This window comes from Amia ocellicauda, chromosome 21, assembly GCF_036373705.1.
Source record: "Amia ocellicauda isolate fAmiCal2 chromosome 21, fAmiCal2.hap1, whole genome shotgun sequence".
NCBI classification, from domain to species: domain Eukaryota; kingdom Metazoa; phylum Chordata; class Actinopteri; order Amiiformes; family Amiidae; genus Amia; species Amia ocellicauda.
Genome location: NC_089870.1, coordinates 13,523,130 through 13,536,605, shown reverse-complemented (window position 1 = coordinate 13,536,605; position 13,476 = coordinate 13,523,130). Strand labels below are relative to the sequence as shown.

At 41.6% G+C, this 13,476-nt stretch overlaps 1 protein-coding gene across 1 annotated transcript; it reads right to left on the bottom strand.

Annotated features, from left to right (window-relative positions):
* Positions 1 to 1,568: 1,568 nt before the first annotated feature.
* Positions 1,569 to 7,513, bottom strand: pkdccb (protein kinase domain containing, cytoplasmic b). The gene is made up of 7 exons (XM_066694576.1): positions 6,932 to 7,513; positions 6,137 to 6,253; positions 5,123 to 5,394; positions 4,905 to 4,984; positions 4,584 to 4,691; positions 3,085 to 3,261; positions 1,569 to 2,414 (listed from the first exon to the last, which is right to left on the bottom strand). Exons 1-7 carry the CDS (start codon positions 7,469 to 7,471, stop codon positions 2,251 to 2,253), a joined length of 1,458 nt encoding a protein of 485 aa, XP_066550673.1. The 5' UTR covers positions 7,472 to 7,513; the 3' UTR covers positions 1,569 to 2,250.
* Positions 7,514 to 13,476: the final 5,963 nt, after the last annotated feature.

Here is a 13,476-nt window from a genome sequence, read left to right as displayed (position 1 = left end):
AGTACCCTAATCACATTTCACACTTTATCACCCATTTATCAGAAAACAAATTTGACTTTCTAAACAAAGCCACGCTGAAGCAACCCAAAGACAATGAATAATACATTTTGCAGCCTGTGGCTGCGGAAGACATAATCCAGCATGCAAAACACACAGCAAACAAAATCAGGGGACTTATTAACATGCCTCTGCCAGGGCCCGCGCAATCTTTCTGGAGGGATTGAATTTCAATGCCTTAAAACTTAAAAGGATTCAAAACACGGTTTTAACGGTTTCTAGTAAGATTTATGTTTTAATTCAAGTCAGGAATATGATATGGTAGCCCCTGTTCCTTCTTCCCTGTTCTAAGCAAGCCCTTAGCAGTTTTCATCAGACTTGAGAAATGAAGTGCTGAGAGTGGGCTGGGGGGGAAAAAAAAGTGTCAACGCCCTCTGCCCAGGGAGAAGCAGAAATAAAAAGCAGAAAGAAACCATAAGAAGTAATGTAGCCCCTGCAGCACTTCGTAGGAAAGACTGAGTAAAGTTCTCATTGAAAAATGTTGTACTGGCCTTCACCAGTTCTTGATTATAACAACGTTTTAGAAATATTAAAATGATACACTTCAGATGGCGGAGATTAAATACTTAATAACCCGGTTAATCTCCACACACACCAGTCTTTGACCACATTGGTACACACCAGAAAAACTCACATTACCTGTTCATCCCACTCAGAATCCTCTTCCCCATTATCTGTAGTCTCGTGGCCCAGTTGTGTCACCAGCCCATTTGTTGACATGAAAACGGTCTTATCAGAAGCCCTGATACAGACACTGGGGGCCCACTGAGGAACAATAGCCCCCCAGCCCAGCCATGACAACCCCTGAGCCTGGCTTATCACTGGATCTCCCAAATACATCCACTGAATGGCATGTCCTTATAAGGCAGATGGCCTGCCATTCGTGTGTTAAAAAGAGATTTACTTTAATTGTTCTGACTGTTTTCTGACATTATGCAAGTATTCCCTTTTCCATAAGAAAAGCTTTCAATTTAAGGAGCATTTATATGTAATAATTAAGCTATAATGACCCTACAGGTGATAATTTGCATGCATTCCTGTTTTTGTCTAAACTTTGTGTGGCACAGTATGGGTGGGTTTTGCCCTTTTGAAACCACACAAATTTTGGTAGACAAAAGTAAGAAAAAAAAGAAAAAAAAGAATGAAATAAACTCTGATTGGATTCGATTCTTATGGTGTGACAAGTGATGCCTAGATATTTCAACAACAAACAGGGAATAAAGTAAGATTGAAATAGTACAGATTGTACCTCATGTTGTCCGTAAGGTGAACGGCTGCTTTAAACTGAGAAACTAAGAGTTAAAAGGGTGATTTAGGTGCCTACTAGATCAAACAATTGGGTAGAGCAGCACATCTGCCTACATTACATTACACATTGTTTTGCGATTTAATAAATCAATAAATAAAATAATTAATATTCACGGCATTGAAAACCTGTAAATCAGGTTTTGCTAAAATTACACTTCAAACAAAAAATGTCCCATGTTATATAAATTCACCACAAAAACACATTTCATAAAATAATATTTATTTTTTTTACAAAACATCTCATCAATTGGTTACTGTCCCAGTTCAATAAATAGAGTTTCTTTCCTTGAAAGAAGGTACAAGAATGAACAAGAAAGTTCATTAACACCCACAAGGTGTGATTATGTAAATGATGCAGAATCAGATCAATATAACACACCTAACTCGGCATGTAATTACATCAGCAGCCCTTAGTTTCGAAGAGAACATCATTTAGGGTTTTGTTGCATTTGTTTTTTACATTAAGCAAGAGAATTTAACCACACAACTCATATATGAGTGTTTGAACTTATCTTAGATAAATGGTGTGGTTCCAGTAATTATTTGCTTTATAAATAATAGTCATTGAAGTAGATTCCTTTTATATTTTATAAATCCAGCACAGAGCTGCAAAACGTCTGATCTTACCAACATCAAAGTGTATTTGTGTTCATTTTTTTTTTACTGTCCTACAATTCTCCGTTTGATCCTTAAAATCTACAACTAGAAGTTCCAAACACTTTATCATAAATATAACCAAAACAAAATAAAAAAATAAAATGAAAAATTAGTAGGCAGGTTTTTGTTAATTATACCTCAAGGGAAATCCCTTAACGATTCTTGGCAACAAAGAGATTGGCAGGAAGATCAAACAACTGCAGTGCAAAATCTTATAAATATATCATATTAATTTACTTCAGACATTCCAGCCCCAGCTCCCCCCACCTCTGATCCCCTCTCTTTTCTTTGCGCTGCTGCCCTGGAGCTACCACCCCTCTTCACATACAGAGCAGAATTAACATCTGGTATCAGATCTCGAAAACCACTTCTGAATGATGCTAGGAACCGCCCTGCAGACAAGGGGGGAAAAATGCAATCACAGTTATACACTTAGATGCACAAATGCAATTAACTCTATGCTGTGACTTTAAATCTGTTCAAAGGTTAAACATCCCATTAAGGTCTTTGGAGATTGAAGATATTCTCGAGTTATCAGACACTTTTTAAAAATGATTTGCAGTGACTTGAAACAGTTAATAATTGTTCTTTTTGTCGGGGGTGGCTGACTGATTATGATTATAAATGCAGTCATTGTTACTATGAAAATGCCTGGCAGTACTAAAGAGTTCCTTCACACTTAAAAAAGTAAGCTTCAAATGCAAAAGAGATTTACAGCTCAGGAAAGACCTTTATCAAATTACATCATTAGTGCCCAAGACCAAAATTAAAAGATTAAGTTCAATTATGTGAAAGCAAGAAGAATCAGAGAGTTAAAACTGTATATGAGAGTGCTTGTGCTTTAAACTGATAAGTGGACCAAGAATGTGAAAAATGTGAAATTATACTTCACAAGAAGTGAACACCTAATTTATTTGAGTCAGATTTACTGTATAGAGGAGGCCGCGAAACTAAAACATGTGCGTGGATCCGAGCTTCTGCGCAGTTTCGCCTACAGACTGCTGTGATCTCTACTCACAGAGTTATAAAGACCCCTCCATCCTTCCCCACCCAGGTCCTCACCTGCCCAGGTCCTCTGGCTGCTGATCGTGAAGCTGGTACACTGCGCGTGGGAGCTGCAGATGTGCGCTGCCTCCCTGGCACTGTGCACAGACAGGACGCAGCCCTGCTGGTTGTACGACGGCCAGCATCGGTAGTCGACGCTGCCCGCCACCCTCATCCCTTTCACGGCAGTATAATCTGGAAGATGACAAAACCTGTGTTTCAAAGAGCTCTCTGTAGCAAAATTCATCTGCAAAACATTAATGGCCCGATAAATACCGAACCCAAACGTCAAAAGAAATCGGACCTAACAGACATCCTCTTGGTAATGGTCAAAATAGCTGCGGAGAGTGTTGCGTTACACATTGGCACGCGCTCGGCCTAAGTGTTTGGTGGGAATGTGCTGGGGAATACTAATGGAAAACAAACGCTCCAACCAAAGCAATTTTCTGCAAACAGTGAGCTGTTTCAGAGTGAGAAACGAGGGCTGTCTACCAAACTGTGACTGTTTCTTATTTGACTTTCACCCTCACACAGTGCTTTTATTAAACTATTTCTTGGAAGAAAAAAAAAAACACGCACACACACGCTTTCACATAACCATCTTTCTTCACCCACAGGACTCTCACTGCTCCTGCTCATGTCCTGACATTAATATTCCACTAATTATTACTTGCTGGCTGCTACTTGAAATCCAGACAGGTACGACTTTGCATTCCTGCGAGCGAATGCCAAAACGATCAACCCAGAGCTTCAAAACGGTCAGTCATAAATTCTGCATGGCATGGAAAGCAACGGAAACCTCGTCACTGCCTTTTCAACATCCATCTCCTGAAGTGTTTTGCTAGAAGACAGACGTAAAAAAAAAAAAAGTGACGGCTTCAATTCCCCCCAAGCCCGGCACATCTGCTTCACAGAGGTGTGAACTGAAGAGCTCCTTGTTCGAAAATGTGAACGGTGATGCCTTGTGCAGTAACGCAAGCACATGTTCAATCTGATCGTCATCGCCTTTGAAATGAAGCCGTTTTGAGGTATACTGGGTCGACTGGAGGAGGAAGAAACATATTCTTCTTCAAAAGCAGCTCTGGCCGGGGCTCTGGTGTAGCTGTGTGCGGCTTTTAACATCTAACATGTCTTGACGGCAGCTAATGCAAGAAAATATCATCTGACAACCGCAGGGATAAAGCCAGACTTATTTTTTCCCCTCTATGACTGCTGGGTGGAGTTCAAAGAGCAGTCTAGTCTTTGCAGAGCAGGAGCACAGATGGACCCGTTTGGAGAGGTTAGGAATAGGTTGCCAATGAATTTGACTTGGCTAAATTTGATAAAGAAACAAGTCATTTAAAATATTCAGCTCAGGAGGTGTTATGGCTGTCCAAAATGTATGTAGTGCTCAAATAAAGTGTCTCTTTACTGATCCAGTCCAAAAAGGAAGAAACAACTGCTGAAATACACAGCTCTAATTACGTTTAACACAACATGAAATGTACATTTTACCAAGATATTTCACCAAGGTTTACCTCTGAGTAAAGATGGTGACAGGTTCTTCAGGTATTGTCCAGACATGTATAACTGTAAGATTTCTTCAAATGCTTCCAGAATCTCGTTTATCCCACTGCTCAGCCCTCCTGTGGGACACAACGCCAGAGAAGTAGATCAGTACAAAATCTCAGACGATTGGCAGATGACTTCCTGAAACCTTATTTCTCCCCTCCAGTTTAAGACTAGTCTAATCTAATGTGCAAAACCATTTTCTCCCAAGCTCAGACTGATTTTTGCCCCTGCGAGATCCTTAAGGTGAAACAAAAGGGGTGAGACAAGGAGACGAAGTTCCTTCTTACTTGTTGAATTCATGATTTTATCCACAAGAGGCTGAAGGGTGGGCGGAGCTCGATGGGGCAGCAGATAAGTGAAAAAATACCTGGATCAGAAAAGGAAAAGCACTAATTTAAATGTAGGGACAATGGGCATAGATAAAGCTAGGACAAAACAAGAGCTGTCTCCTTTATATGATTCCTTTATAGCAAATAAATAATAACTAATAAAAAGCAGAAAATACCTGTATGCATTGTAAAGGTTCCTCTTCTCGTTGAGACCCTGACAGGTCCCGCCCTTGGTGCAGGGGACCGTGAAGTTGTTCTGTGGGAAGGTCAGGGTGCAGTCGGTGTCTGTGCTGCAGTCCTGATCCCCCGCCGTGGCGTCGTCCAGGTCGGTCAGCTTCAGCTCCCCGGCCACAGTGACGAACTGCCGCGGCTGGAAATCCAGCAGAGCCACCGAGCCCAGGGGGGAGACAGACAGGTAATGGAGAAGCCTCACCAGGCTCAGGCACATCTGAAACCAGAGAAGCCGTCAGAGCACTCCATCAGGAGGGACATTTACTGACCGCCACTTAGCTGAGTGAAAAACGATGCATTTATGTCAAGGCACAAAAATCCCATTGTCACACAGTTCTATAACACTTTACCCGACCCCCCCCCCCCCCGTATCTTCTCAAACACTGACTCAGACAAATATGCAGCAGATACTAAACAAAACTAAACACTAAACACTGCCACAAACAGTTTTACTCCACTTTGAAGACCGAGATCGCCTGCCAAACTGTTTGCATGTCCTTTTTTGTGATGTAACGCTTCAATTCACATATTGAGGGTTAAAGAAACACATTCTTTCCCGGGTCAATTACTTATCTGGAAGGGATTTGAAAAGTGGCCAAAAATGAACTTATATTTAGTACGTTCTCCATTAAGAGTCTCGAGGTGCAGCTCGCAATAACACACACACACACATACAAGCACCAACGCGTATCTGGACGTGGCTTTCCTATTTCTTGGCTACCCTGTGGACTCACATGGGCAGTGTGCGTTCAAGACTCGGGGGATTCTCCATCCCAGCTCACTAAGCTTCTTGAAGGACATCTGTGTAATCAGTGCCTGTGGGAATGGGAAATCAGGAGGCTAAGGGGGGGTTGGCTAATCCTCTCCAGGCTATGAATGCCCGGTGCTTCCCAGAGGTCTTCCCAGCAGGACAGTGGGGTTCTGATTAACACCCCAAGAGGGGGAGGGTGTTTTCTTACCCGAAAGCGCTCCTCCCAGGGGCTCTGCAGAAGCTGGATCATCTGGAGTGGAGAGCCCAGCTCCAGCGCTGCGGTGATGCCGCTGCCCCACTTATTGCCCTGACAGTGGCCATGGAGCTGCGGGGAGAAAGGCAATAAGGGTCTACTTCCACCTGGCACTGCAGCTGGCTGTCCATTGTGTCAGTAGACGAAGAAATCACAGTGGCCGAATTCCTCACATTGCAACAGGCAGTCACACAAGCACATACAAAGAGACAGAAGGAACTAGAGGACAAAACATTAAATGCTCTGAAACCAGTGTGAAAGCTCAATTATTCATTTCCACACCAAGACTAGATGTTCATATTATTTCAAGGTATGTTTAGATTGGTGTGAATGTGAAATATTATATTCAATCATCTTTATTTATTTTATTAATTCAATAGTTTTACCGGGGCTGTCTTTAGATAGCTATTGTTGAAATGGGATAATGTGATTTGTTGTCTTCCTGATCGGATTAAGACAGGAGTAAGGTCTGTCTGACAGACCCCGGCTGCTCCTTGTTGTTTGGCTTGTTAATGGTTACAGTGAACAGAAGAGATCTGGCAAGGATGGCGGTGATTAAATCATGCAAAGGGGGGACTTTGCTCGCAAACGCATGTGGAAAAATAAAAAGGCAACTTTGAAACTGAACTCTCTCTGTATATATACACACGCAAGCATTCGTGCTCAGGCTGCTTTAAAACTACTTGGAAAGCAACCAATGCTGCAATCTAGTGCAATCATGTTCTAGTTCGGATTGGGATGCAAACCTACCTTAATGATGTTGGGGTGCTGCAGTCTTTGTAACAGCATTATTTCCTTGATCAGTTTGTAGGACACCAGCTCACTGCACCCTTCCACGTCTCCAAAGTCCTCCACACACCTCCTCATGTCAGTCCCTTGGTGGTTCACCGATTTCAGAGCAATAAGCAATCCTCGGGGCAAAGCTCCCTTCAAAACCGCCTTGGTGTAGCCCGACCCGAGGAACTGTAAGTTTTGAACGTGACGGAGATGCTTGCAGCCCATAAGGTCCAGGTCTGTCCCTGCTGCTGCGAGGTTGACGTCATTCTCCAGGTAGGCACTCGGGTCTTGGTGGGACAGTTTCGCAGTGTAGGAAGGCAAAAGCTCCCTGCGCCTTTCCTTGATCTCCTTTCTTAAGGCATTTCGTTTGGAGGCAGCAAGGGGGTCTAGCGGTCCACTGACCAGAGCTCGGTCCTCTACCTGCAAGTGCCGGCGGGGGGGGACGAACTTGGATGCAATGAAGAAGAAGGTGAAGAGCGCTGCAGTGCAGACCGGGATGCTCAGGCTGTGCATCTCGCTGGCAGGGAAGAGCAAGCTGTCCGTCCTGCTCGCCAGCTGCCGTGTAGGCTGTGCGTAACTGCAGGGCTCAGTGCTTGGCATTGGAGTGCTAAACCACGCCCCGTTGGAGGCGTGGCCTCGGCCTAATTATCTCTGACTCCTCCCAGTCGCCCACATACATCAGCGCAGGGGGCGGGGTAATGGGCGTGTTCTTGTAGCGCAGATTTGTGCAGAACGGCGCAAATGTGCGCTACAAGTACACGACAATCGAGCTGCTAAACATCTGCGCAATAAACATTTAAATTAGCTTCTTGGCACACACTGCTGGCAATTTGCCTGCGACTCGTGAGCAGTTGACTTGAAAGTGACTTTTTTTGTTTTTTAATTCACTGCTATTTTTAGGACGGTAATCAAAATACTCAGGCCCCACCGTTTGTAATCTAACGTCAAATATTCAAACATATATATATATATATATATATATATATACAATAAAAGAACAATGATAATGTGCTTCAATCATAACTTTATTTCTGGAATAGTTTTTATTCAGTTGTTGAAAAACGAATCGTTAAGTAGTGGTGGTCTCAAGAATGTAAAATGTATAGTTGAATCTGTATTTCATGAATGTATAACATTTTAGTTCAAAGTGGTAAATATATATAAAACGCACAATAATTATAAAAATGCACTGAGCAAAGAGAAATACCCCCCTCTAATGGCCACTTTATGCAAGACCCATTATACAAATCAAACCGCAGTTTAAAAGGAAACATGCAATTCCTGTTGCTATTCCAGTTAATATAATCGGTTTTTACTATGGTGTGCTGGTAGAGGTTTTGCACCTGGCGTGCACCCAGAAGCCCACATTAGTGAAATCAGGGATGGTATGCGTTTTGATGAGAAATGGGGTTCAGCCTGCCCTGTGCTAATTATCCAGACTAGTTAAGTTGTTTTCACTGCTCAGGCCTCATTATGTCCTCCCCATGTCCTCCCCTGGGACTGTCGGAGACAGCAGCATGTGACTGCCACCCTGAAATATTCGGATGCAAGGAATACATTTTAGTCCACCAGACAAACCCAGCTTCCATTTCTGACCATTTTGTTTCAGAAATGCTGCAGTGCAGGCATGAAGTTGTAATGCATAAGCTGTCTTTAGTCTGCGGCCATCAAAGCAAACAAACTCTAAAACACAGAAGGGGGGAGAAAAAAGTATAAAAGAAGAAATGGTCTGTGTCTGTCTGCCTCAGCCACAGTCTTGTTTCCACTAGAGTATAATAACTGCTCCTCCTCCACTGTGACTATGCTAGCATTTGCAGCATCTGGATCAAATATAAGACATTTGCCTAGGAGGTCAAACAGAGGACTAAAATGTTTTTGTGTAGATTAAACGTTTCGATTTAAGACAAAAGCAATACAGAAACATCCCTACAGGTGGCAGCAATGTTCAGAATGAATAATAGCAAAACCCATATAGATATCTCGGCATTCTACGTGATGTCCTGCCAGCCCTTTGCTCCCCTTTAAATTGCAGCCTGATGCGTAATTCTGCAATGGCACCCAACTGCCTGGGTCACCTGTCTGAGCTGCTCAATATCAGGGAGCTGACACCAGACTCATATAAGCACACCCCCCAGACACACACACATACTGTAATCTTGAAGTCTCACTATAAACACAGCATAAGCAGACTGCCTGCAATAATACAGCCCTTGGGAAACAATTATCCCCCCCCCCAAAAGAAGAAACTAAATGTAATCATAAAATAATGAAAAGACAATTACCAGAATTTAAATATTTCCCTTATCAATATTAGATTTGAACATTTTATATGGGATGTGGATGCACACACAGAGATATGACTCCCACGCTCTCAAATGATAAATGATAATGGAGCTGTCCACCTACAAGGAGCATGTGTGTAGCATTAGTCCATTGTACTCTAAATAAATTACAATAATTAATGTGACTCTAAGATGCGATGTCTAGTGGCTCGCAGGGTAGGAACAGTGTCTGTGTAAAACCCCAGGCTCCTCCTCCTGTGAAAGCAAGTCCATGGAGACTGTACAACTGAGGAGGAGGCAGTCAGACCACTAGGAGACTGCATTTCTTCATATAAAGCTGATTATGTATTCTCTGCTTCAAATGACCATGTGGCATTATATATATAAATAAATAAAGCAATCCTGCAGAAGAAAATCATTCTCACATTGTGAAATATCAGCATTCTGTTATGAAGCACAAGATATTATCCACTGTCTGCTGTTTTTTCTGCCTCGTTGTTCATGCCAAAATAAATACATATAAAGGCGGCATTTCTGATGCGAAAACTCGTGCCAACATCCAAATGTGGGCCAGAAAATCAAGACAACAAGTGATCGAGGAAGGTATTAGCATTGTAGTTGGAAATGGAAAATTAAAATGGAGAAAAACTACTTGATTTAGAGTAGAAATTCTATGGCAGCAATTGCTGTCTATCTTTAAAGAAAACAACTCTCTGAATCCCATCCTGCAACCTGTATGGGGAACAAAAGCTCCAACATCATTTTTGCATTGAGTATCATCGACTGTTCCTCTAGCTACCTCCACCAATCAATACAATTACAGCATTTTGTATAGATGTCCTTGAAGCCAGCATCATTAACCATGGAAATGATCACGCAACATGTAAACGGGGCTTCCGAGGCCTGCAAGTCAATTTCATCATCTCCACTCCCGCATCGCATAGCTGTCTCCCCAGACCCTGATGTCTCCCTGTCGCTCATGCTGAATGAGAGTTGGCATGCTGCCTCTGGGTTAACTTCCTCTGTGCATCTCCACCACGAACAGTCTTCAACCCAATCCCTGAGCAACAACTGGGCCATAAATAAACCAGTTAAGCACGCCTCACCACTTTAGCTGGAATAATCTACTGAATGACAATGCGTATTGGTCTGAACCTGAACTCTTAATCCAGCAGGCAGCATTATCCTGCAGTCCAAGTCACAGACAGCAGAGGGATTAGTAGGGAGAGGCTAAAATGAAAGACAGTATCATCATCAGTGCATCACAGAGAGTTAAATGACAACCACTCTAGAACCAACAAATCTACGGCAAGCATCCCAGCTGGTGAAAAAGATTAAAACTCCCTTAGTTGGAATACTAATCCTTGTATGCGTCAACACATGATGGTGTATATGAATGCATTGCATTGATCAGGTACTGAGATGCCTACTATTGCCACTATTAAAGGCAAATCCTCAGCGCCAGGGAGGCCGGCATACAGAGGGCGAAGGGAAATCTCAGGATAGATGGCCAGGGACTTTGAGAACCAAAGGCAAATCTCTTGAAAGGTATCGCAAGAGGAAGAGGAATGGGATTTTCTTTGGAAATTAAATTTGTATTTTGAGAATACATGTAGGAAAAAATGGAAAGGGTGGGCAGATTTTAGGTTGGGGGTTGGAGAACTTGCACATCTCCATTCTTGAGACCAAACCCTTCAATGATCTTGAGACCTACAGAAAGATGGACACATTTCCAAGTGTCTCACTTGCATCAGTCCAGATTGAGCATAATCTAAACCAATGAGTCAAGAGGAGATGCAGCTGAAGTCATGCTGACACATACTCATGGGCAGACTTTTTGAAATTAAGGTGCCCTCAGCTTTACTCAGCCATCACAAACCAATCTGGCTTTCCTGTTCTACTTCAAAGGAAAAACTGCACAAAAATGTATATAGAATATATGAAAAGCAGGAAACCTCTGCACATTAAATAAATTAGATATGACAAGAGACTACATTTTTCACCACACTAAAGACAAACAAGAACAATATATAGAAGAGGTCCTTAATATTGCTTAGTTTCTTGTAAAACTGTGTTTTGGAGGAGCAAAGCCCTTACTGGAAAAGTGTTTCAAAGGCTAAATTAGTCTCCAATAAGAAGAGAGGTAAATGCAAGTTGTACATCTGGGGTTACTGGCTTGTTAAAGGTCAGAAATAACAGTGGTAAGTCTACTGGAAGAGCTCAAAAAGCAGCCAATGACAAAGGTTAATTCATTCAAAGTAAATTTATTTTTTCCAGTATAATTTTACTGTATTTGTTTAATTTTCTCCCATCTCTTATCTTCTTTCAACGAATAAGCTGTGTGTGTTCACCCTCGCCAGCTTGAGAGTAAGTATTTACATTACACTGAAACAACACTGCCTTGGGTTTCCGGAGCAAAACAAGTAATAATTGTTCAGTTTCATCCCCATCACTGGCAAAGTTTGATATTTTGTTATTTTTTCCCCTAACATAAGGGGTCATTAATACAAATATATTATTTAATTCCATAATCTAGAAACCTGGTTATCATGTACATAGTTTAAACACATGGTTTTGGAAAGCTATATCTTGTTTGACCTAGAACATGGTGGATAATGGTTTGGACTTTTTATCTTTGGTAGTCCTCTAATGAGCTTAGACTCACCATTGACCCCAGCTGAGCAGGTCACTACAGTGGAGAGCAACTGACCATTGACCAATACAATTATGCAGATATGACAACCCTTTTAGAAACCACCCAGCAACACTATTTATATAAACCCGTGACAGTAAAAAACAATCCTAATATATCAGACAAAAAAGAAATGCTATAAGACTACACAAGGATATACCATTGGCCTGAATTCTATAGTACCTGTCTGTAAACTATCAGAACTTTGATTCCAATTCAAGTGCTGTATGGACACTAGACATCTCATAAGCATTTATTCAGGGTACCCTGCACAACATCGCATCTCCATGGAGACCTGCTAAATATCAAGCATCAAACTTTAATACTCCCTATCACTCTCCCTTTCATCTAAATTAATTCTTCAGAGCTTCACAGTAAGGTGTGCAGCTTTAATCAATTTGAAGAGCTTTAAATTGTCCAAGGTTACAAGTGTGTTGGGAGAATGAAGCTCTATTGGGGAGGGGACTGGGGTGGATCATAAAGGAAAAAGGGACACAACATAACATGGAAAGGCACAGAGATAATGAATGGACTGAGGCTTCAAAAATATTGCAGTTGTCATCAGTATTGCCTGTGCCCTGCTTATTTGGAGGTGGGGCAAACTGGACTGGTTTCTGAACTGCATGCAGGAAGAAGAATGAAACTGTCATTTGGAGATATGGATCAAGGCTTGAAGTTCACCCTAGCCCAGGTCTTAGTCCAGATCTACTTTTTAATCCTCCATTTTATCATAATAATAGCTGTAATGCTGACCCCGGCCTAAGACACCCCATGGCCAACTTCCAATTGTAAATTATGCTATAACATATCCCCAATCTGTAAGACCATCCCTATCTTCATCTGCATCCCTAATTAAACATTTGCATCAACACATTTTCAGACTTTGACTTTTAATTTAATTTAATTTATGAGAATCTTTTCTTCAATGTAACATTTCTTAAGGGTATTTAGATATGGCACACCTAAATAATATACAGAATTTGTATTCTGAACTGTGATACTACATTGTAGTGAGGACAGGTGAGACATTTCAGTGTAAGCTATTGTATTAGAGCAGTAGGTTAGCTGTCCCATTTTGAGGCTAAACAACAGCCAGTACCCCAACCCTAGCCAACACCAAAATATCAAGCTAGGCCCATATAAATCTACACCCAATTCAATTAACAAAAGCCTAAGTGTGCTGGGGACTCTAACCCTACCTCTATCTCAGACCCAATTTCTATACAGAATTGATCTAACTTTCTCAAAGTAATGTCTGTTAATTATGGGTTAGCAAACATTTTAATTTTTTGTCACTCAGTGGCTCCCACAAATTATTTCAAACTATCACTCCCTATTGGAGCTAGTAAGGATCAAACTACATAAACTGTTTGTGCACCTCCAATCCAATCTAAAATCTTTAATGTCCCAAAAGGGTAATTTGTTTTGCAGACAGTAAGCAATACAAAAAACACAAAAAGCATTAAAACACCTGACAAGACAACCAAACAAACAAAGTAAAATAAATATAGACCTGTAAACAGTTTACATGATCTAAAATAAAG

Bases quoted from the DNA above. Each gene is read 5' to 3' on its own strand.
- pkdccb (XM_066694576.1), bottom strand. From the start codon at position 7,471: ATGCACAGCCTGAGCATCCCGGTCTGCACTGCAGCGCTCTTCACCTTC. The intron at 5,395-6,136 runs GTAAGAAAACAC...CTCTGGTTTCAG, and splicing joins CCTGGGAGGAGCGCTTTCGG to ATGTGCCTGAGCCTGGTGAG. The intron at 4,692-4,904 runs GTAAGAAGGAAC...TGTGTCCCACAG, and splicing joins TAAAATCATGAATTCAACAA to GAGGGCTGAGCAGTGGGATA.